At 43.6% G+C, this 25,612-nt stretch overlaps 1 protein-coding gene across 4 annotated transcripts in view; it reads left to right on the forward strand.

The window, feature by feature from the left end:
* Window positions 1–1,182: 1,182 nt before the first annotated feature.
* Window positions 1,183–25,612, forward strand: part of LOC129855587 (zinc finger CCCH domain-containing protein 3-like) — a 90,974-nt gene continuing 66,544 nt past the window's right edge. Inside the window, exons 1-3 of one of the 4 annotated variants that reach the window (XM_055923408.1) lie at window positions 1,183–1,278; window positions 1,523–3,131; window positions 3,676–3,896. In XM_055923408.1, the coding sequence (XP_055779383.1) occupies window positions 1,233–1,278; window positions 1,523–3,131; window positions 3,676–3,896 (1,876 nt within the window). In that variant the 5' untranslated portion in view covers window positions 1,183–1,232. The remainder of the gene's footprint in view (window positions 1,279–1,522; window positions 3,132–3,675; window positions 3,897–25,612) is intronic. The other 3 variants (XM_055923410.1, XM_055923409.1, XM_055923411.1) reach the window with 3 other exon arrangements.

Raw genomic sequence — 25,612 nt, forward strand, 5'->3', positions numbered from 1 at the left:
CCTGAATGTAAAGTGTATGAATAATGTATATATAACAAAATATCAGTAAAAAAAATAGTTAAACAAGTTTACTTTGGGCCAATAAAAGTAGAGTATGTAAGTTGGGTTAGCGTGGTAAGTTTCCCCTTACACTCTTTGGGTGCTTTGGGTGTCTAGAAAAGTGTCATGTACGTCCAATCAATTATTTATTATTAAATGTTTTGCCATCTTCCATAGCTTGAAGACCATGCCTTTGTACAGCGGCAAACTGGTTCAAAATACCGGAAAGGTGGACTGCACGGCTATGTTAGGTTAAATAAACAAATTACTATAGTAAGGGCCTAGGTGCCAAATAATATCACAGGGTTGAAGTTTATATCTTAAATCATCCAAAAATTAGCCAGTTTAAAAAAAAAAGAAGAAATTTCTGTGAACATTTCTGTTAAACTGTTGTGGATTTTGGAAATAAAAATCTAAAATTAAGATATGTCAATTTGTTTGTCTACATGCCATTTAAAATACAATGCAGATATTGGAGTAAACCTATTTTGGGGTAAGACAAGTACCTATGAGTAAGGGCAAATATCATGATAAGCTTGCGAGCTGAGTTGAAATAAGACATCTGATTACCACTTTGCATTTAGAACGTTTGGTTTTATTATAGTTAATAAATAACCAAATCATTGGTGAATCACTAGATAAAACAAATGCATGTCTTTAAAAAAAATCTTTATTATGGTTAAGGAAACCGAGCAGCACATTCTCCCATAAAAAAACAAAAGTCATCAAGAATATTAACAATATTAAACTGTGAATATCTTTCCATAATTGTTTTACATGTAGACAATGCCAAAATAAATGCGAAACTGTTTCTGGATGCTCAACACAAAAAGTACAATCAATGTTAATGTCTTTTTTTAGTTTCTTCAGGTAATGATTCGCAGAGTAATAATTATGGATCATTCTGAAAGAGGCCTCTTTGACCTTGTTAACAAGCAAGTTTTTGTGTGGTTATAACCAGACTTTTCCCCAACAGATTTTAGTGACCAATGTATTCCATTAACTTGTGACATAATGCATGTCCCGTCTGGCATTGCAAGCCGGTCGACATTCGCGTCATCACACTCCCTCATCTGATTGGTCGAGTAGGTGGGATTTCTGATTTTGTGGGTGTGGTAACGACCAAACTCCTCCACACGTATTCTATAATCGCGACGCTGGATGATGACGTGTGAGTTCAGGACATAAACAACATGGACGAGAGAGAAGCGCTGAAAAGGCAAATCGATCTGTTGCAAAGTAATGTGGAGTTTTACAGTACAGTTAACATTAATGATACACTATATTTAATAACTAATACTTACCAGTTACATTTGAAAGCTGTCACGCTGGCTGTTGGAACCACCACGTTCTCTGTTGATGCCTAGCTAACGCTATCTAATTTAGCTGGCGAAAATTGACGGTGCTAGCTAGATACACGCTATTCAATTTTAATTAACCACTGTTGCCAGTTACTTCTTAACCTCTTTCTGTCATCTTACAGATCTCATCAATAACCATAGAAGTATCCATGGTGATGCCCCTTCTTGTTCTGGCCAGCAGTGGCACCCAGCGAGACCACCAGCCCGAGGCAGGAGTCCCAGCTCATTTTTCAGCCCTGCATTCTCCTCGCGTGGTGGGCCTCAACCCACAAGACACTGGAGGAAGAGCTTCACCCTCAGTAGCAAGACCAGCTCATCCCAGCACAGTAGACATACTACACAGACTGCCAAGCCCTCTCTAGAGCAGCAGGGTAGACCAATAAAGATTACCAAGCCCTCTTTAGATTCTGCAGCACCCAACTCCTCTACTGGCTTCCTGTCCCTTCATGCTGCAGATACCTTACAGTCCAGCCAGAGCAGTAAGGAACCAGCTAGAGGAGAGAAGGATGGAACAAAATGTGCTACATCTAGGGATCTAACAGGACCAAGGGGCCAGCAGTACGCACTCACAGGGGGAGTGAGAAGCTCTATGACGGGGACAGGCAGTGGATCCACAGCTATAGAGGCAGAGACTGAACCCGGCAAAGGAAGGACAGGACTTGGGGGCAAGGATGGGCTGGGAGTCTCGGAGCTTAAAGGGCCTGGACCTCCAGAGGACCAGCATATAGAAACGAAACACAATATTCAGGCCAAGACTGAAGGGAAGAGCATAGGACTGGGACTGTCTCTGATGGTGACCGCCCCTGGACAAATGGACTTGTCAGGTATCCCTTCCTCAGCCAAAATGACCACCACTGCCACCAGGGTTCAGAACACTGCTCAGCTACATATTAAACATTGCGTGACTGGAAAAACCAACACAGCAGCTAAGCAGGTTGTTGCCAAGGCAACCTCCAACAGCAACCCCACCCCTAGCGATGCCAATTCACTTCCTCTACCCCTTCCACCTCCTCTCTCTGCTCCCCCTAGTGCCTCTCTCAGTCCCAGGTCCAAGCTCACCCCAGCCCAGCCAGCCTCCTCTCCCCACTCCAAGTTTTCCTGGGTGAAGAGCCATCAGCCAGGAGGAGTCAGGCCCAGCCAGGCCAGAATAGAGTCTCGGCCCCCAGAAAATCTAATCACCTCTGTCATCACCACAGTCTCCCATTCTGGGGTCCCTAGTAGTTTCTCATCCAGCCCCAGTTCCAGTAGGAAAGCCTTTGCCCCCAGAAAGAAGGTTCCCCGTAGGCTCAGTTTATCCACTGCAGTCCCTAAGACCTCCAAGTACACCTGGGTGTCCTCCTCTGCAGGGGCCCAGGCTAGGTTGTCCCGGAAGCCTCTCTCACCCAAAGACCTGGCTCTGGCTCTGCCCCAGAGAGCTACAGAGGGGTTGGTAGCCAAGAAACCAAAATCCCAAAATCTTTTAGCCAAGCAACGTAAGGCAGCAGGGGCCTCCTCCTCCACTACCCTCAGTAGTCGCTACTGCTGGAAGGCAGGGCCTGGGGGAGGGGGGCAGACTGGCTCCGGGACAGGGTCCAGAAGTGGGTCTCTGTTCCGCTGGACCTCAGAGAAAGAGAACGGGGCCAAGGGGGGGTCCAGTGTTCCTCCATCTGTAACTCAACGCACCGCCTCCTCTTCCCCTGGAGGGTTCAAACTCAGGAGCAGGATGAAGATCATCAGGAGGTCAGTTAGCAGGTGAGAAAGAAGAGGATGAGGGCAGCCAGTGATTTATCTTCTCATCCATTCTCTTACTATAGAGAGCAATAGTAATGGCGTCTTTTTGTAAGCACTAACTCCGCCATGGCTCGTTGGGTCAAAGCCTATGGGGAGTTGAATTAATTGTTTTATTTTTTGGGGGGCGGGGGGTAGATAAACGTGAAAATAAGGTTTGTGGTAAATACAAGCTTAGGAGATCTTATACATTTTCTTTGAGATTATTTTCTTTTAACTACTTTTTGTGAATTTTGCTTTACAATTCATACAGGTCATGTTAACTCAGGGGTTACCAAACATTTTCGCTCAGGCCACCCTTCCAGCTTTAGGGAACATCCTGCGCCCCCCCCCCCCCTTCAAGCGCACGCCATGTCTGTTACTATTGGCAAAAGCACTATTCATGACAAACTGTTCACACCCCTCTTGGCAGAGGAATTTATATTATTTCCCCACTACCTCTAACACGAACACACACCTACCTCTAACATGGACATCTACCTCTAGCACACTCTCCTATGTATTACAGTGGGTCTGGGGCAGAACGGAGACCCAGCCCAGCAGCCATGACCCTGATCAGCCGCTACTCTCTGCGCCTTAGGACACACATTCCGGTCCGGACACAAACTGCAGTGAGGACATGCACCCTTGTCCAGAGCCCGGGGGGTGTGAAGAGGAGCCCGTCCCTTGAACTGGTCTCATTTGGCAGACACAAGCTACGACGTCTCTCCCCCAACCCCTCCAGGACAGGTAGGAAAAGAGAGCTGGGGAAAAGGGGGCAAACACACAGGATGTACAGTCCTATTAGGGCCAGTAGGTTTTTCTGACCTTGGCTAGTGACCTGAACAAAAAAAAACATCTTCCATGTAACTACAAAATTAATGAAGGAATTAATGGAGATCCTTTCCATTCTAACATTTTAATTTAAAAAAAATAATGTGATTTTATAAATTTCGCTAGCAGGGTTCTGGTGAATTCCACAAATTAAATTCCAACTCAATTCCCTCTCCCTATAAATTCCATCAATTCAACATTCCAGCAGGGTTGGGGTCAATTCCCTAAATTAAATTCCAATGTAATTCCCTCTCCATTTAAATCCCATCAATTCAATACAAAATTCCATAGCAGTTCTTCAATTCAGAGTAAATTCAACTTGAATTCCAATTCTGAGTCAATAAAAAAATACAGTTCCTAATTCGTTGTTCTGCCACAACAATTCACTCAATTAAATTCATCTCAAATACAAATTCTAAATCAATTCAAAACTACAATTCTTAATTCAATATTCTGCCACAACAATTCAAATAGTTACATTTCCTCACTCGACCAATTCCCTGAATTTATATTCCTTCTTTCAACTCAAGCCAAACACAACCCAACTACCTCAACTCATGGCAGATTCCAAAGACAAACTTAACCTCTTGACAAATTAAGAGGGAATATTCCTGGTAAACCTCAATGTCCCCAGAATTTTGAAAACATTCAGGAATTAGCTTAACATATAAAATAATACTATCAGATGCTTTTCAAATTGAAACATACCATCATAAAGATGTAAAACGTTATCCTAAATATAACCCATCCAATTTGTGAATATCATAGATAAGTTAAAGCTGTTTAATACGAACAGCATCAAATAATGCAGAAAATGCTGAATTCTCAATTCCATTCGATAGCGGCTGTTGTTTTATTCATTATTGTGTTATACAGTTTTTCCCCAATTGTTTTGGAACATTGTAGGGAACAAATCTCCATGCTCTAAAAACAATTGCCAAACCTTTTTTTATGAGATTGGGAAAACACCTAAAACACATTTACTTCATGTTTTTAATATTCAAACAAAACCCTTTAGATAACATACTCATTATGTAACATTTACACATCAGCTGCCTAAATGTATAGTTCGAAACAAGATTCACGATAGAAATAAGAGGATCGTCCAGTGCCGTGGTCATGTGGACAACACTCACAGCAGCAAGCAAATGTGTGCTTCCGCACCGGAGACCAGTGTTCAATTCCCGTTTCTACCTTTCATGCAATTTGTCTGTCTAAATAAAGCACAAATTCTACAGTAGAGTGGAATTCCACTCCAAATAATGTATGATAGGTTTATTAATTCAGTAGTTAAATTTACACTCAGTGTACACTCAGTGTAAAATAAACCGAGTTGAGTGTGATTGTCATTTTTACTCTGTGTAGAATAAAACAGTCACATTCAAAACCATAGCTATCATTATCATATTTCCCAGCATGCTTTATTGCAGGTTGATTTTTAGAATTGTTTATGACAATTTCTGTGTTTTTGCATGCCCATCGATTGATTGATTTATCTGATGCTGTACAAAGATAAATAACAAACAATTTTCTAATCTAATTCATTCCGTTAGTGGTTGGACTTATTGCACCCGTTAATGAGATCATTGTTCAAGTTGAAATGGTTTAGGTTGTTTCCTTTGTCCAAGTCTCCCTACCTTGGCAGTCGTTATCAATGCAGGTTGTGGGTGATCAAAAGTTCCAATTGTTGGATATTCATATCCATATTACTTTGCAAGCCAGCATAAATTGACTTGCTTGATGTGACCTGCAAACCATGAGTTTCAGATCACTGTGTTAGGGTAAAACTAGGCTGTTGCAGTATAGTCTAATGATATGTGTTGTCATGAAGGGTTACATTTTAAGGATAAGATATTCACTTAGGCCACTCAGGACGATTCAATGTGGTCTTGTTAAGCAACTCCAGTGCATATTTGGCCTTGTGTTTTAGGTTATTGTCCTGCTGAAAGGTGAATTTGTCTCCCAGTGTCTGTTTAAAGTCACAATTGGTGAAATCCCTGAGCGGTTTCCGTTCTTTCCGGCAACTGAGTGAGGAAGGAGGCCTGTATCTTTGTAGTGACTGGGTGTATTGATACACCATCCAAAGTGTAATTAATCACTTCCATATTCTCAAAGAGATATTCAATGTCTGCTCCCCCCCCCCATCTTCCAATAGGTGCCCTACTTTGCGAGGCATTGGAAAACCTCCCTGGTCTTTGTGGTTGAATCTGTGTTTGAAATTCACTGGTCGACTGAGGGACCTTACAGTTAATTGCATGAATGGGGTACAGAGATGAGGTAGTCATTCCAAAATATTTTGAAATACTAATATTGCACACAGAGTGAGTCCATGCAACTTATTATGTGACCTGCTAAGCACATTTTTACAACTGAATGTTACGCTTTCAATAACAAAGGGGTTGAATATTTATTGACTCAAGACATTTGACCCGAGACAAAATCCTAGCGGAAAACCTGGTTAATTTCAGCTTTTCATTTTTAATTTGTAAAAATGTCTAAAACATAATTCCATTTTGACATGTTGGGGTATTGTGTTTAGGCCAGTGACACACAATCTCAATTTAATCCATTTTAAATTCAGGCTGTAACAACAAAATGTGGAAAAAGTCAAGTGGTGTGAATACTTTCTGAGGGCACTGTATGTTGTAGATTTATAAAGCAATACAAAATAATTGAGTAAACAATACTTGGTGGAATTTGAATGTTCCCTCCTTATAAAAGATGTCCTTAAGTGATAGTTCACCCGTATTACAAAATAACAATGCCATAGTTCATAAACTGCTTATGGCTAAGGAAACCAACATGTAATTTTGGTGAACTATCATGTTAATTGGACCTGTATATTGCCCGTCGACGACTCATTAGAAAACAGTATTGTATATAATTATGTGATTTAAAAGAAAGTTTGAATTCAATTTCAATGCATTAATAATACATGGTCATAGCCCTCCATGTTCCATATCACAGCCTTGATTAAAAATGTCAGAACCAATGGCCTCTCATATATTGTTTTTATACAATGGGTTACCAACATGAAGAAGCAAGATTGTTTCCCAAACCATATTTTTTTTCAACATACATTCACTAACACTGGTTGTCAAGTGCAATTTTAGGCATTCTCTGGTTGTTAGTTCTATTCACTTTGACTGCCGTGTAAAGCAAAACTATCCAAGCGCTGGTTAATAGAACTTTGCAAGTTGCTATGGCAAACAAAAATGGTTGCTATGGAGGCTTTTCCACCCCCTTGCTAGCTTGCCAACTACACAGCTAACACAATTACTTCAGACTGAAGCTGGAAAGACAGCAAAGTATCTTCATTTCATTTAATTTTACCCGATATTTCTTTGTATATATCCATACAAATTATGCTGATTTGTGATTTCGACTGTCTGAGAAAAATTGCCTGTCTCGTCCGGTCACGTTCATTATTGTGGGACACAGTGAAATCGAATTTCAATATTGTAACAATGTTGGAGATAATTTGTGATGCTTTTTACAGTGTTGATCAAGTTTAGAAATTGTGTAGCTGGGCAGATGAGACAGTGGATCTGTAAAAGTAGTAGTAGTGCGTTGCTAGGTAACGGTGTATATTAGCGCTGGGCGATATGGCCAAAATATCATGTTATATGGTATTTTAAAAATGTTTTTGATTAATAAAAGTTCTAAATTTGCTTTATGAGTAGTGCGTGACCCTAGGGTGGCAACACATATATTCTAAATTATTTCAATGGGTCTTTCTCCATTCTGATTGTTTTATACTGTTCAATTCAACTTCAACCTAAAATAACTTCCTGCATTTCCATCAATTTCTGCATTTCCTGCACTCATTTGAGATCATTCCCACACTGCCACGATATGGGAAAAAATACTAGTCCTTATTTTTAACAAAATGTTGCAATTGCGATTTAGATCAAAACACTTGGGTGAACTTTTGGAATCATGGAAATAGAATGTTTATTATAATTCTATAGTTAGAATATAAATAATAGTGGGCACTTTGAATACAGTGTTGTTTGACATGACAACAAATGAAAATGCCATGGACGAGTTTATTGTGACAGGGTAGGAACCAAAGTGATGTTCAGTGTTTCCTATGGGACCCTATAATCTTGTCCTACATTAAATCTTTGTTCATATAGCCAACATATTCATGTTTCCCCTATTCCTCTTTGATTTAGAAGATACTGTTGCACAAACAACATGCTGATTTAAGCCTCCACAAGTACTGGTATCAGGCTGTATTAGCTAGCTACGTTTGCCCTGACTCAGAACTTTTATTAGCTAGTTTGCTAGCCAGCTAACTAGCGATTAGCATTAGTGGCTAACACGATTTAGCGTAACTTGCTAAGAAAATACAAACTAGCTCTTTGCAGATGTAAGAAACACAAACTAATATTGTAATTATAGAACGCTTGTGGATTTATATTAAGATCAAAGTGGAAACAACTTCGTTGTCATCAATATTGTTGCATGTGCTGCATTGACCATCTCGTGGACAAGCAACAACAAATGTGCTACTTGAGTGACGGGGTGGGACTATGTCTGTGCGGAAAGCGGAATGGAGAGAGAGAATGCAGAGGGATGACTCAAGTAGCGGAGTAAACTATAAAAATGGACGTTACACACGGCGTATCAAATTTAACAAACCAAACATTCAAATACCGGTATAGAAGATAAAATAAAAACCCAAACCGGTCCGTGCATAAATACCAGTATATAGTAAAATACGGTATACTGCCCAGCCCTACATTTGATGAACGTACTGGCCATGTGTATGTTGTTTAGTATATCATCGGCAGGAAAGGTTGCTAGATCGAATCCCCGAGGTGACAAGGTAAAAATCTGTCGTTCTGCCCCTGAACGAGGCAGTTAACCCACTGTTCATAGGCCGTCATTGTAAATAAGAATTTGTTCTTAACTGACTTGCCTAGTTAAAAAAGGTTAAAATAAAAATTCCATTGCAAGGACGCTTCATGTTAGAATTCAATTTCAAATCACAGTTTAAATTCCAGTTCCATTCCAGGGATGATATTCAATTAAAATTCAGACAGTCTAAATTCCAGTTAAATTCCAATGACGTTTTTTGAAGATATAATTCTTCACTTCCTGCTTGAATTCCAAAATTGAATTCGGAATTTGAAATTAAATTGGAATTGACCCCAACCTTGATCACTAGCGATCTCAGAATAAACACATTTTGAATTACATTGCTAACCTACTAGGCCTGTTAGCTACCTAGAGCTACCTGGAACCCTACTAATTCCACGACTGGTCTATCGACGTCACCGCACGAAGAGGCAAAAACAGACTTCCCCCCCCATCGCGACGTCCCCCAAAGGCTAACTTGCCTGCCCCGGTCTGCTAACTGCTAGCTTATCTTGTAGCTAGCGCAGCCAGGAAGCTAGCACCAGTTAGCAAACACAATTCTACAATTCACAACCTCTCTTTCGCCATCGCTATCCGGCTTGGATTCTCTGTCGACACGACCACGTGCCCTCAACCGGTGCCCTCAACCGGCCTCCGTCTGAGCAGACCACCCCCCCGGGCTACTAACTTTAAACGCGTGCTAGCTTAGTGGAGGCCTCACTGCTCCATCTACGGCTGCCCCCTGGACACTATGATCACTTGGCTACATAGCTGATGCCTGCTTGACTGTCCATTAATTCATGGTACTCCATTCTGTTTATTTGTGTTTTATCTGTCGGCTCTGTGCCTTAACTCAGGATCTGTGTGTAGTTAATCCGACCCTCTCTGCCCAGTCGTCGCCATTTGTACCTTCTGTTGCTGTGTTAGCTGACTAGCTGCTGTTATCTCACCTGTTGTTTTAGCTAGCTCTCCCACTTTATGCCTTATTGTATGTCTCTCTCAAATATCAATATGCCTTGCATACTGTTGTTCAGGCTAGTTATCATTGTTTTGGTTTGCAATGGACCCCGTAGTTCCACTCTCCGTACCTCTGATACCTCCTTTGTCCCACCCCCCACACATGCGGTGACCTCACCCATTGAGACCAGCATGTCCAGAGATACAACCTCTCTTATCATCACCCAGTGCCTGGGCTTGCCTCCGCTGTACCCGTGCCCCACCATACCCTGGTCTGCACATTATGCCCAGAATCTATTCTACCACGCCCATAAATTTTCTCCTTTTATTCCTTGTCCCCAACGCTCTAGGCGACCAGTTTTGATAGCCTTTAGCCGCACCCTCATCCTACTACTCCTCTGTTCCTCGGGTGATGTGGAGGTAAACCCAGGCCCTGCATGTCCCCAGTCACCCTCATTTGTTGACTTCTGTGATCGAAAAAGCCTTGGCCTCATGCATGTCAACATCAGAAGCCTCCTCCCTAAGTTTGCCTTACTCACCGCTTTAGCACACTCTGCCAACCCCGATGTCCTTGCCGTGTCTGAATCCTGGCTTAGGAAGGCCACCAAAAACTCTGAGATTTCCATACCCAACTATAACACTTTCCGTCAAGATAGAACTGCCAAAGGGGGAGGAGTTGCAATCTACTGCAGAGATAGCCTGCAAAGTTCTGTCATACTTTCCAAGTCTATGCCCAAACAGTTCGAACTTCTAATTTTAAAAATTAATCTCTCCAGAAATAAGTCTCTCACTGTTGCCGCCTGCTACCGACCCCCCTCAGCTCCCAGCTGTGCCCTGCTCCCCATCTAGCTTCAGAGTTTGTTCTGTTAGGTGACCTAAACTGGGATATGCTTAACACCCCGGCAGTCCTACAATCTAAGCTTGATGCCCTCAATCTCACACAAATCATCAAGGAACCCACCAGGTACAACCCTAAATCCGTAAACATGGGCACCCTAATAGACATTATCCTGACCAACTTGCCCTCCAAATACACCTCTGCTGTCTTCAATCAAGATCTCAGCGATCACTGCCTCATTGCCTGTATCCGCCACGGGTCCACGGTCAAACGACCACCCCTCATCACTGTCAAACGCTCCCTAAAACACTTCTGCGAGCAGGCCTTTCTAATCGACCTGGCCCGGGTACCCTGGAAGGATATTGACCTCATCCCGTCAGTTGAGGATGCCTGGTCATTCTTTAAAAGTTACTTCCTCACCATATTAGACAAGCATGCTCCGTTCAAAAAATGCAAAACCAAGAACAGATATAGCCCTTGGTTCACTCCAGACCTGACTGCCCTCGACCAGCACAAAAACATCCTGTGGCGAACTGCAATAGCATCGAAGAGCCCCCGCGATATGCAACTGTTCAGGGAAGTCAGGAACCAATACACGCAGTCAGTCAGGAAAGCAAAGGCCAGCTTTTTCAAGCAGAAATTTGCATCCTGTAGCTCTAACTCCAAAAAGTTCTGGGATACTGTAAAGTCCATGGAAAACAAGAGCACCTCCTCCCAGCTGCCCACTGCACTGAGGCTAGATAACACGGTCACCACTGATAAGTCCGTGATAATCGAAAACTTCAACAAACATTTCTCAATGGCTGGCCATGCCTTCCACCTGGCGACTCCAACCTTGGCCAACAGCCCCGCCCCCCCCCCCCCCGCTGCTACTCGCCCAAGCCTCCCCAGCTTCTCCTTTACCCATATCCAGATAGCAGATGTTCTGAAAGAGCTGGAAAACCTGGACCCATACAAATCAGTTGGACTTGACAATCTGGACTCCCTATTTCTGAAACTGTCCGCCGCCATTGTCGCACCGCCTATTACCAGCCTGTTCAACCTCTCCTTCGTATCATCTGAGATCCCCAAGGATTGGAAAGCTGCCGCTGTCATCCCCCTCTTCAAAGGGGGAGACACCCTGGACCCAAACTGTTACAGACCTATATCCATCCTGCCCTGCCTAGCTAAGGTCTTCGAAAGCCAAGTCAACAAACAGATCACTGACCATCTCGAATCCCACCGTACCTTCTCCGCTGTGCAATCCGGTTTCCGAGCCGGTCACGGGTGCACCTCAGCCACGCTCAAGGTACTAAACGATATCATAACAGCCATCGATAAAAGACATTACTGTGCAGCCGTCTTCATCGACCTGGCCAAGGCTTTCGACTCTGTCAATCACCATATTCTTATCGGCAGACTCAATAGCCTCGGTTTTTCTAATGACTGCCTTGCCTGGTTCACCAACTACTTTGCAGACAGAGTTCAGTGTGTCAAATCGGAGGGCATGTTGTCCGGTCCTCTGGCAGTCTCTATGGGGGTACCACAGGGTTCAATTCTCGGGCCGACTCTTTTCTCTATATACATCAATGATGTTGCTCTTGCTGCGGGCGATTCCCTGATCCACCTCTACGCAGACGACACCATTCTGTATACTTCCGGCCCTTCCCTGGACACTGTGCTATCTAACCTCCAAACGAGCTTCAATGCCATACAACACTCCTTCCGTGGCCTCCAACTGCTCTTAAACGCTAGTAAAACCAAATGCATGCTTTTCAACCGTTCGCTGCCTGCACCCGCACGCCCGACTAGCATCACCACCCTGGACGGTTCCGACCTAGAATATGTGGACATCTATAAGTACCTAGGTGTCTGGCTAGACTGCAAACTCTCCTTCCAGACTCATATCAAACATCTCCAATCCAAAATCAAATCTAGAGTCGGCTTTCTATTCCGGAACAAAGCCTCCTTCACTCACGCCGCCAAACTTACCCTAGTAAAACTGACTATCCTACCGATCCTCGACTTCGGCGATGTCATCTACAAAATAGCTTCCAATACTCTACTCAGCAAACTGGATGCAGTTTATCACAGTGCTATCCGTTTTGTTACTAAAGCACCTTATACGACCCACCACTGCGACCTGTATGCTCTAGTCGGCTGGCCCTCGCTACATGTTCGTCGTCAGACCCACTGGCTCCAGGTCATCTACAAGGCTATGCTAGGTAAAGTGCCGCCTTATCTCAGTTCACTGGTCACGATGGCTACACCCACCCGTAGCACGCGCTCCAGCAGGTGTATCTCACTGATCATCCCTAAAGCCAAAACCTCATTTGGACGCCTTTCCTTCCAGTTCTCTGCTGCCTGTGACTGGAACGAATTGCAAAAATCTCTGAAGTTGGAGACTTTTATCTCCCTCAACAACTTTAAAAATCTGCTATCCGAGCAGCTAACCGATCGCTGCAGCTGTACATAGTCCATCTGTAAACTACCCACCCAATTTACCTACCTCACCCCCATACTGCTTTTATTTATTTACTTTTCTGCTCTTTTGCACACCAGTATCTCTTCTTGCACATGATCATCTGATGATTTATCACTCCAGTGTTAATCTGCTAAATTGTAATTATTCGATTTATTGCCTACCTCATGCCTTTTGCACACATTGTATATAGATTCTTTTTTTTCTACCATGTTATTGACTTGTTTATTGTTTACTCCATGTGTAACTCTGTGTTGTTGTCTGTTCACACTGCTATGCTTTATCTTGGCCAGGTCGCAGTTGCAAATTAGAACTTGTTCTCAACTAGCCTACCTGGTTAAATAAAGGTGAAATAAAAAAAAATAAAAAAAACATACCTACAGTAGAAAAGAGGATAATATATTATTTCTTTGTTTTTCAACTCCTAATATTTAAGCAAATTATATTAATTGGAGCCAATTAAACTCACTGGAGTAGCTGACATAGGCTTTGAAAAAGCACCCGTGAAAAGGCTGGCTAATTATTCAGATGGCTGTGAGTGGTGTCTTAGTCTGTGTTAGCTACTGTGTGACTTATTCACTTAAAGATGGAATCCTTAATGTTGAAACTGACACTTCTTTTTGGGATATTACAAGAGAAAGAAGTTACTGCAAACAATCACTGTTTGTTGCCATCTTTAATGAATATATCCCTCTGTGTAGAATTACATAACATGGACCATAGTGTGGATATAATCTGTCTAACAGCTCTATGGTTTAGTAATTTTAGGACACTGTGATCATTTTAGGAAACTGTTGGACATGTTTGCGCTTTGCAGTGCTCGAATCGGCCTATCTGCCGATGGTATCCCACACTGTCTCCAGTCTCCTGCAGGGGGCAACATACCCATCTCTATGAGAGGCCTATGGAGAAATGCAATGTGGTCTTTGTGTGAGGTCGCAGTTAAGAAGAGAGGAGTGAGGGTGGGGGGGGTGTAATTGATAGCCTGATTGAGCTGTGATGGTGAACAAGTGGTTACAGTGGGTAATTTGCAGGGCTGGAGGTGGGGAAAAGAAGAGGCTCTACTATCAAGCCCTAACATCACCACACCACTCACCTCCCCATCTCCCCCATCCAGCCCTAGATAAAAAGCAGCTTATGCATAATTATCATTTTGCAAATTGGATTGTTTTAACAAACTAGAGAATCTAGGCCTAACCTGATAGAAAGCAATCAGTGTTTTTTTTACAACCCTCTCTTCCTTCCATCCCCCGGTCATTCTGCTATAGCAGCCCCTGTCATGCCCGTCTTTGTAATCTCCCCCCAGTCAATGGAGTCGAGCAGACATTAGAAAATACATCACTATTAACAATGGGCTTTATTCATCCTGATGGCTGACTGTCTGGCCCTCTCCATCGCTCACTCTCTCTGTTTCTCTCCTTTCCCTCTCTTCGTTCGCCCTCCTCTTCTCACATCAACTCTCTGTCCTCCATTGTTTTCCTGCTGTTCGTCTCTTCTTGTTCTGTCTCTCACCCCTCTCTCTCTCCATCCAGTCATTCTTTCTCCTAGTTCTGTGCCTTATCTTCCCTTGTAAGTGTCGAGATGAAGCTCGCCTGAAGCAGGACATGTTTTTTTTCTCTCTCAGTGATGGAGGGAAGGAAGGAAGGAGAAACTGAGGAAAGAAGGGATGGAGAGAGTGAGAGAGAGAGAGGAAGATGGAACGAGGTAAAGAGAGAGGGAAAGTAGCCATCTATGCTGGAGATAAGAGCTGCTAATAAAGAGCAAATTGAATTACTAATGATAGGGAGCAGTCTTACAGCTCTGATGACCACACACAAACAATGTTTTTTTCTCTTCAATGATCTCTCTTTCTCTCAGTGCAGCAGTAGTGCAGGTGTTAATTTTGCTGCCCGGATATCTACGGTTTAATTTAAAGAGAAAATTCCCCAGATAACCTAATAAAGCAGATAAACGACAGGAATGGACAGAATGCGGAGTGGAGGAGTGCTGAGCCATGTGGGTTCAGGCCCCATGTGATGGCTCGCTGGGAGTGGAGGGTCTCTCTCTCCCCCCTCCATCTCTCTTTCAGCCTCTCTAAATCAAATGTAATTGTCACATGCGCCGAATACAACAGGTTTAAACATTACCGTGAAATGCGTACTTACGAGCCCTTCCCCAACAATGCAGAATTAAAAAGTAATAGAAAATGTAAATAATAGCACAATAAACAAAGCTATATACAGTGCTTTGCAAAAGTATTCATCCCCCTTGGCATTTTTCCTATTTTGTTGCATTACAACCTGTAATTTAAATAGATTTTTATTTGGATTTCATGTAATGGACATACATAAACTAGTCCAAATTGGTGAAGTGAAAAAAATAACTTGTTTAAAAATAAAAAAAAATCAGAAAAATAAAAACCTGAAAAGTGGTGTGTGTATGTATTCACCCACTTTGCTATGAAGCCCCTAAATAAGATCTGGTGCAACCAATTACCTTCAGAAGTCACATTATTAGTTAAGTAAAGTCCACCTGTGTGCAATCTAAGTGTCACATGATCTGTCACATGATCTCAGTATATATACACATGTTCTGAAAGGCCCCAGAGTCTGCAACACCACTAAGCAAGGGGCACCACCAAGTAAGTGGCACCATGAAGACAAAGGAGCTCTCCGAAGGAGCTCTCCTATATGACAAAGTTGTGGAGAAGTACAGATCATGGTTGGGTTCTAAAAAAAATATCAGAAACTTTGAACATCCCACGGAGCACCATTAAATCATTATAAAAAAAATGGAAAGAATATGGCACCACAACAAACCTGCCAAGAGAGGGCCGCCCACCAGAGAGGCAACAAAGAGACCAAAGATAATCCTGAAGAAGTTGCAAAGCTCTACAGCGGAGATTGGAGTATCTGTTCATAGGACCACTTTAAGCCGTACACTCCACAGAGCTGGGCTTTACGGAAGAGTGGCCAGAAAAAGGCCATTGCTTAAAGAAAAGAATAAGCAAACACGTTTGGTGTTCGCCAAAAGACTTGTGGGAGACTCCCCAAACATATGGAAGAAGGTACTCTGGTCAGCTGAGTATAAAATTGAGCTTTTTGGCCATCAAGGAAAACGCTATGTCTGGCGCAAACACCTCACTTCACCCCGAGAACACCATCCCCACAATGAGCATGGTGGTGGCAGCATCATACCGTGGGGATGTTTTTCATCGGCAGGGACTGGGAAAATGGTTCGAATTGAAGGAATGATGGATGGCGCTAAATACAGGGAAATTTTTGAGGGAAACCTGTTTCAGTCTTCCAGAGATTTGAGACTGGGACAGAAGTTCACCTTCTAGCTGGACAATGACCTTAAGTGTACTGCTAAAGCAACACTTGAGTCGTTTAAGGGGAAACATTTAAGTGTCTTAGAATGGCCTAGTCCAAGCCCAGACCTCAATCCAATTGAGAATCTCAAATCAAATTGTATTGGTCACATACACATGGTTAGCAAATGTTAATGCAAGTGTAGCGAAATGCTTTTGCTTCTAGTTCTGACCGTGCAGTAATATCTAGCAAGTGATCTAACAATTTCATGCATAGTTTCCTAAGAACGCAAAGCCAGGCGTCTATCTCTGTCGGCGCCATCCCACCTGTGGTATGACATAAAGATTGCTGTACACCAGTGGAACCTATCCAACTTGAAGGAGCTGGAGCAGTTTTGCCTTGAAGAATGGGCAAAAATCCCAGTGGCTAGATGTGCCAAGCTTATAGAGACATGCCCCAAGTGACATGTAGCTATAATTGTTGCAAAAGGTGGATCTACAAAGTATTAACTTTGGGGGGGTGAATAGTTATCCATGCTCAAGTTTTATTTATTTACTTATTTCTTGTTTGTTTCGCAATAAAACATATTTTGCATCTTCAAAGTGGTAGACATGTAGTGAAAATCAAATGATACAAACCCCCCAAAAATCGATTTTAATTCCAGGTTGTAAGGCAACAAAATAGGAAAAATGCCAAGGGGGTGAATACTTTCGCAAGCCGCTGTATATATTTAAGTGGGCAGGGGTACGAGGTAGTTGAAATACTAGGTAGGGGTAAAAGTGATTAGGCAATCAGGATGGATAGTTAACAGAGTAGCAGCAGCATATGTGGAGATTGTGAATGTGTGTGTGGTGTCAATATGCGTGTGTGTGTGGGTAGAGTACTCTAGCTGTCTCTGTCTCTTTTGTGTCTCTATTTGTCTATATGTCTCTGTGTAATGTGGTGTTGCTCTATATTATACAATCACACAGAACAGAGCTATCTCTGAGTCTTCGCATAACAAATCCAATCCCGTCAAAAGATCACGTTAGGTTCAGACTTCACTTCACTGAGAGGGTGTCTTGGGGGGTTGGAGCTGTAAGTTGAGAGGGCAACTGTTGGTGCGTTTAGAGTTGGTGTAGTTCACATACTGGCCCTGCTATGGCAGCCATGTTCTCCTCTTTCTCAGCATCAAGTTACTAGTACCCCCCCTCCACCACAAACACACACACATACACATACACACACACACATACACACACACACACACATACACACACACACACACACACACACACACCCCCCCCGGTTACCCCGCCAACACAGATGTTTTGTGGGGATCCCGCTACCGTGCCGATGATCTGCCCATTTGGTCCATAAATTATCATAGTGCGACATGTGCATCTAACCACAAATATATTTAGGCTTCACTTAGTGACAGTATGCTCTTATATCATGCCCCCTGGCTCTGCTATTAGGTCTTCGTATGACTTAGCAATATAGTGAATCTATGATATACTCTGCAATAAAATCTAAATCTAGCTGCACTATTTGTTTGTATATGCAACACAAAATGTAGGTGTGCGAGTGTGGACTATCTGTTAGTGCAGTGATGGTTTTAATCTCTGCACCCAGAAGCAACTATTGCGTACATGCTGGCAACTATAGATGGTTATTTTGGCAGACATGCCTAGATGTTGAGAAAGAGGTCTATGTTCCCTGCCAGGTTTTAAACTCAGCAAAAAAAGAAACGTCCCTTTTTCAGGACCCTGTCTTTCAAAGATAATTCGTAAAAATCCGAATAATTTCATAGATCTTCATTGTAAAACGGTTTAAACACTATTTCCCATGCTTGTTCAATAAACCATAAACAATTAATGAACATGTACCTGTGGAACGGTCGTTAAGACACTAACAGCATACAGACGGTAGGCAATTAAGGTCACAGTTATGAAAGAGGACACTAAAGGGGCCTTTCTACTGACACTGAAAAACACCGAAAGAAAGATGCCTAGGGTCCCTGCTCATCTGCGTGAATGTGCCTTAGGCATGCTGCAATGAGGCATGAGGACTGCAGAGCAATAAATTGCAATGTTCGTACTGCCTAAGACAGCGAGACAGGACGGACAGCTGATCGTCCTCGCAGTGGCAGACCACGTGTATCAACACCTGCACAGGATCGATACATCTGAACATCACACCTGCGGGACAGGTACAGGATGGTAACAACAACTGCCCGAGTTACACCAGGAACGCACAATCCCTCCAACAGTGCTCAGACTGTCCGCAATAGGCTGAGAGAGGCTGGACTGAGGGCTTGAAAGCATGTTGTTACACCTTGCCCAAACCGTCTGCGCGCGTGCGCTATCGTGCATACATTTATTTTGCCCCCCCACACCAAACGCGATCACGACACGCAGGTTAAAATATCAAAGCAAACTCTGAACCAATGACATACATTTGGGGACAGGTCAAAAATGTATGGTAATTTAGCTAGTTAGCTTGCACTTGCTAGCTAACATTAATTTGTCCTATTTAGCTAGCTTGCTGATGCTAGCTAATTTCTCCTGGGATATAAACATTGAGTTGTTATTTTACCTGAAATGCACAAGGATCTCTACTCTCACAATTAATCCACACATAAAACAGCCAACCGAATCGTTTCTAGTCATCTCTCCTCCTTCCATGCTTTTTCATCGTTTAAATTATATGGTAAATGTCACGTTCCTGACCTGTTGTTTTTGTATGTGTTTAGTTGGTCAGGGCGTGAGTTGGGGTGGGCATTCTATGTGTTGTGTTTCTATGTTGGGTTTAATGTGTTGCCTGATATGATTCTCAATTAGAGGCAGGTGTTTGATGTTTCCTCTGATTGAGAACCATATTAAGGTAGGCTGTTCTCACTGTTTGTTGGTGGGTGATTGTCTTCCGTGTCTGTGTATGTCGCACCACACGGGACTGTTTCATTTTCGTTCGTGTATGTAGTCTGTTCCTGTTCGTGCGTTCTTCGTGTTTATGTAAGTTCACATGTTCAGGTCTGTCTACCTCGTTTTGTTGTTTTGAGTTTATTCAAGTGTTCATCGTGTTTCATCTTGTTGTAATAAATCATTATGGATTCAACTTACGCTGCATTTTGGTCCGACCCTTACTCCTCCTCTTCATCCGAGGAGGAGAAAGTAGACAGCCGTTACAGAATCAACACATTAAACCCAACATAGAAACCCAACACATAGAATGCCCACCCCAACTCACGCCCTGACCAACTAAACACATACAAAAACAACAGAAAACAGGTCAGGAACGTGACAGTGATCGCATCTAAACTTTCATTGTATTACCACGACTACCGGCAAAACAGTTCGTCTTTCTATCACCCACGTAGCTATAACCAATGAGGAGATGGCACGTGGGTACCTGCTTCTATGAGGAGATGGGAGAGGCAGGACTTGCTGCGCGATCTGCATCAGAAATAGGAACGACATCTATTTTAGCCCTTGGTGTCGCAGACGCTCGTTGGCGCGCGCAAGCAGTGGGTGCAATAATTGAATAACATGGATTTCTAAATTTATTTTACGACGCACGCGACGTGTCCGGTCTGGTCAGCATGTAAGGCAGGTCCTCATCAGACATCACCGGAAACAACATTGCCTATGGGCACAAACCCACCGTCGCTGGACCAGACAGGACTTGCAAAAAGTGCTCTTCACTGACGAGTCGCGGTATTGTCTCACCAGGGGTGATGGTCGGATTCGCGGTTTTCGTCGAAGGAATGAGTGTTACACCGAGGCCTGTACTCTGGAGCGGGATCGATTTGGAGGTGGATGGTCCGTCATGGTCTGGGGTGGTATGTCACAGCATCATCGGACTGAGCTTGTTGTCATTGCAGGCAATCTCAATGCTGTGCGTTACAGGGAAGACATCCTCCTCCCTTCCTGCAGGCTCATCCTGATATGACCCTCTAGCATGACAATGCCACCAGCCATACTGCTCGTTCTGTGCGTGATTTCCTGCAAGACAGGAATGTCAGTGTTCTGCCATGGCCAGCGAAGAGCCCAGATCTCAATCCCATTGAGCATGTCTAGGACCTGTTGGATCGGAGGGTGAGGGCTATGGCCATTCCCCCCCAGCAATGTCCAGGAACTTGCAGGTGCCTTGGTGGAAGAGTGGGGAAATATCTCACAGCAAGAACTGGCAAATCTGGTGCAGTCCATGAGGATACTGATACTGACTGTTACTTTTGATTTTGATCCCCCCTTTGTTCAGGGACACATTATTCAATTTCTTTTAGTCACACGTCTGTGGAACTTGTTCAGTTTATGTCTGTTGTTGAATCTTGTTATGTTCATACAAATATTTACACATGTTAAGTTTGCTGAAAATAAACACAGTTGACAGTGAGAGGACAATTATTTTTTTGCTGAGTTTATATCATTCTCGTCTCTCGGTTGTCTCCTCATTAATCAGATCAAGCCACCCCTTCCAATCCCACCACACCCCGTCTGTATGCACGCATGACTGTAAATCGCGTTGGATAAAAGTGTCCGCTAAATGGCTAATATTATTATTATTATTAAAATCACACCCGCTTGCTGGATTACACTTATTTTTTATTCATATCTTTTACAGTATATTAGGCTAACGATACTCTATGCATATCCAATGTAATCAATCTCAGTGCTAGTATCAGGTATAGTCTAGGCTTCAACTATGGCAACAACGCAACACACACACTGATCGGTGAGAATGACACCATCTCCCCTAACACACACTGATGTCATGCGTCACATTTAAAAGCCTGTCCTTATTTGGCTGTGGTTTGGCTTAATGTGTTTTTGTTTGTTTATTTGCATCATTCACTAGTTCACACTTTCTCTAGTTTCTCCCACTATAGTTGTCCCCGTCGTAAACATTCCGTTATACACACACACAGCTTTATTTGGCTATGGGCTTGAAATCACTCCTGTATTTGTTTGGATTCAGAATACACAGTTGCTGTGTCCATATGTGTATATGCATGTACGAATACATGTGTAAAATAATCTTTCTGCATGCCACCAATCGTCTTTTACTCTTGTAATAGTTATTGAGTGAGGAGGGTGAATCGTGTGTGCGTATTTCTTTCATCAGCTGCTTGTCAACATATCCCACTCTAAATGCCATTCCCTAACACATTGTCAGTCAGGCACCATAGCTTTGTCAATCAGGCACCACGCACGCTCTGCGTCTTATGGCAGGCAGTAATGCCAACCCACAGCTCTCTTCGTCCTCCTCCAACAGGACAGGTAGCCTATTCTCATCAGTGAGGTCTTTGAAACCTTGAATAAGGGTTTCATGCAAATTAATTACTTAATCATACAATGTGATTTTCTGCATTTTTGTTTTAGATTCCGTCTCTCACAGTTGAAGTGTACCTATGATAACAATTACAGACCTCTACATGCTTTGTAAGAAGGAAAACCTGCAAAATCGGCGGCAGTGTATCAAATACTTGTTCTCCCCACTGTATATGTTTTTGTGAGTGAGCAGGCTGAGCAGGTGATTGAGGGACATGGCTGGAGGCAGAAACAGTAAAGTCAGCTTGAACTCTTCCAAGTTAAGGGGGTACATGTTTTTTGTAGGTATCCAGAGCAGTCAGAGCAGTGTCCTATGTGCACCGCTGGCTACACTCTCCTCTCTCTTCTCTTCTCTCTCGCTCTCTCGCTCTCTCTTATATATTTATATATATATACTTATTTCCATAGACATGCCAACAGGGATGTTACTTGGTGGGTATGTTTCTATGTTAAACCACAAGGCCTTATGGGCCATGTAGCTATCACTGACATAGATTCTGTTAGATTTTCATTTTCACCTGATTACTGTTTAGCCAGTCATGCATTGTTGCAATCTGTTTTAATAGCATATACTGTAGTACCATTTACATGGATTCATACAGACTACGTGTGACCTTTGCATAGGCCTGGCTATTCGTTGTAGTAGGAGTTTCTCCTTAAGTTAGTTTTTTTGACAATGGAAGACCATTGCACCACTGGTTTAGCCTGGTGAAACCAACCTGATCGCTGCCTTCACCATTCTGTAAGTGAAATAGAATGGTGAACACAGCAATTTGGCTGGTTCCACCAGGCTACCACTGGTTTTGCCTTGAAATAATATGTCAACATTACAAAATGCGGGGGGGGGGAAAACAAATCTTTCTCACCTCCACCTGCTCAGAATAAAGCTTTTACAGTGTTCAGTTTTGGGAACAGTACCCAGAATGTGTTCTGTGGTTTTGTTGTATTATGTAAAGCTCCAGGAAGCTACTCCAGTCCCTTAGTGAGTCAATCATAGAGCAGTACACTGGCATCTAGCCCCTCACTCCCCCTATAGAGTACAATAGTATGAGTCATAATACCCATAAAACCTAGCGGTCAAACAAGGAAATGGTTCCAATCATTTTTCCATCATTAATTTTTCCCCGTAGGGTTTTTTAGAAACACTTAATGTAAGGGCTGTGTTTTGTGTAGGCATATTCTGGCGTGACGTTTTGATAACCATGTAAATATCTCTAGGACAAGGGGACTTTTATCAATATGTTCACCTTTATTCACCCCCCAAAAATGAAATGCTAATGTGGCTATCATAAAGAACAACAAATGCCATGATGATCTGGACGAGACTGCCGAATCGAGGCAAAAGTAAGAATCTCTGATTAACTATCTAATGTTAGCTACATTTTGTAATTGATACATTGGCTACATTTCTTTAAATTGACAATTCTGTGAACTGTCTTGTGCAAGTTTTAAATTGACCTGTTAGCAAAGGTGTCATCTAGAGATGCCGTGCAGGAGCTTGCAGAGATTAGTAGTCTTGCATGATGTCTACTTTGATGCTAATTAGCATTTTCGAATCTGAGGGTAAATAGAGCCGACTATATTGATGTCGCCTTGTCCAAGAGAGATTTACATGGTTATCAAAACGCCATGCCAGGGTAAGCCTACATGAAACACAGCCCTTATTTTAAGGGATTCTTAAAGTACCTTTGGGAAAAATGTATGTTGGAAAAACGATTGGAACCATTTCCATGTTTGAAGGCTATGTTTTATGGGTATTATGACACCTCCACTGTGGGGCTCTATCCCTCACCTCTCCCTCGCCATTACAGTAACCCAACACCAACTCCCTCCCCTCCATGTGTCTTTACAGAGTGAAGTGTAACCATAATAATCATGGGGGTTTGGCATTTGCGTGTCCTTGGATCGCCTGGCATGTTAATTATGGGACCTCCTCTCCCTGTCTCTCTACCTTCCTGATTGCATGCAGGGACACTTCTGGTCCCATTAGGGGCAGGGGTAGCGGGTGACAGTGGGTAGGGGGGGTTGGGGACTTTAGAGCTTGGGAGTTGGGGTCCAAGCAGGGGGCTTGCAGTGTGTCCCTTGGTTGGGGGGGAAGGGGTCAGGAGCAGCCCACCTCTGCTCTAGCCTTTAACGCCCTCTTGTAAGACAATCCTCCCTCTAGTCCAGTGGGTTTATGATGGGGAACCTCAGAGGAGAGGAGACAGGCTTTACACTGGGTTACCCTCAGCGCTAGATAGGACACGTAGCTGACTGTACGGAGTTACCTCACCACCAAATGGCCCTTTGGGCCTCATTAGGGAATATCTTTTACACCCTGTCTTACATATGCTCACTCACTCACTTTCTTCTTTTACACTCCCAAACTCCTTACTGACATACTCACACTCAATAGGTTACTTATTTACACACAGTCACTGTGTCTGTCAGTCAGTAGCTCCAGTATCTCTCTTAATCACACTAATAGCAGCTACTAGTCAATCCCGCAGGGACGGAGAGATCAGGGGAGATGGGTAGGGGCATGGGCCTGTCCCAGCCACTGACTGACCACAGACCACAGGTTCAGGAACTATTCTGAGCTATTCTCCCCCCACCTCCTCACTCCCTCTCTCCTCAATCCCTCTTCCTCTCTTTCTCTTCTTCGTCTCTCCCTCCTCGCTCCCTCTCTCTGTCCAGAGGGAGTAATGATATTTTTCTAATTAACTGGTTGGCTGATGCTTTCTCAGGGCCAGCTGAGCAAGGCTAGGGGCCAGATCTCACCCTGCCTCCACCATCCCGTCCAGTGCTATCCCTGGTTCAGCTGGGTGAAGCTAGGGGCCAGATTACTCTTCCCCCTGACTCCCTCCCTCCTCCGCCTGGCTCTCTCCCCAAAAACAGCTCCAGCACCAGGCCCCTAGCAGCCCCTCCAGACGTGGGGAAACCCAACCCTCTAATCTCTTTCTATCTCTCTCACTGCCTGATATTTTTTGTCAGCCTTTCCAACTTTCCATTTCAGTCGTGCAGGCTGCAGGGCCGGACACCTGAACCCCCTGTCTATTCTGGTCCTCAAGAGTTATCCAGCCAGCAACCTCTCTCCCTCCCTCTCCCTGCCTCCCTCCTCACACCCTCCTCTCCTCCGTGCCCCAGTCCATCCCCTGGGGGCAGTTAAGTTTCTCCAGTCTCTTGGGCCCCCCAGCTATGTGGCTATGTGCTTCAAGTCATGATAAGCATGCAAGCCTCCAAGCTCAACACCAGGCTTTCTCCTAAGCCTCTGCCCTGACCTCCCCCACCTGCCCCCTGACCCTCGGCGATCTATGCACGGGCACACACACACAAAAACTCTCCTCACCATCCTATCCCCACAGGTGTGCCCATCACCTCCCTCAAAAGAGGAAGGTGACAGGCAGGTGTAAACTGAATGATGGATGGGTGAAACATATATGAACCCGGTCTCACCCTATCTCTATCTCTCCCTCCCTCTCTCCCTCCACTGTCTCACTCCTCCGCCTTCTCCCTCCTATCTCACTTAACCCCCCCCCCATTTAACGTCTGCTAGTACCCTTTATCCATCTCCTCTCCCCCTCCATCACTCCTCGAGCTCACCCCAAGCCCTGGTTGTGTGTGTGTGTGTGTCCCTCTGCGTCTGAATAATTCATGCTTAACCTATTTCATTAGGGAGATTTGCTCTGAACAGAGAGAGACAGAGTAATTGAGTCCTCTTAACTGTGTGTGTGTCTGTGACTGACTGTTAGTGTAAACATTCTAACACAGCGATAGCAGCATCGAGCGACTGTAAGAAGAGTCTGAGGAGCCACCAGTCTCTATCCCTCTCTCCTTTTCACAGTTACCTAGTTTATTTCATTCTCTCTCTCTCTCTCTCTCTCTCTTTCTTACTCACATTCCCTCATTCAGTCCCTCACTCACTCACTCAC

This window comes from Salvelinus fontinalis, chromosome 5 (genome assembly GCF_029448725.1).
Source record: "Salvelinus fontinalis isolate EN_2023a chromosome 5, ASM2944872v1, whole genome shotgun sequence".
Lineage (NCBI taxonomy): Eukaryota > Metazoa > Chordata > Actinopteri > Salmoniformes > Salmonidae > Salvelinus > Salvelinus fontinalis.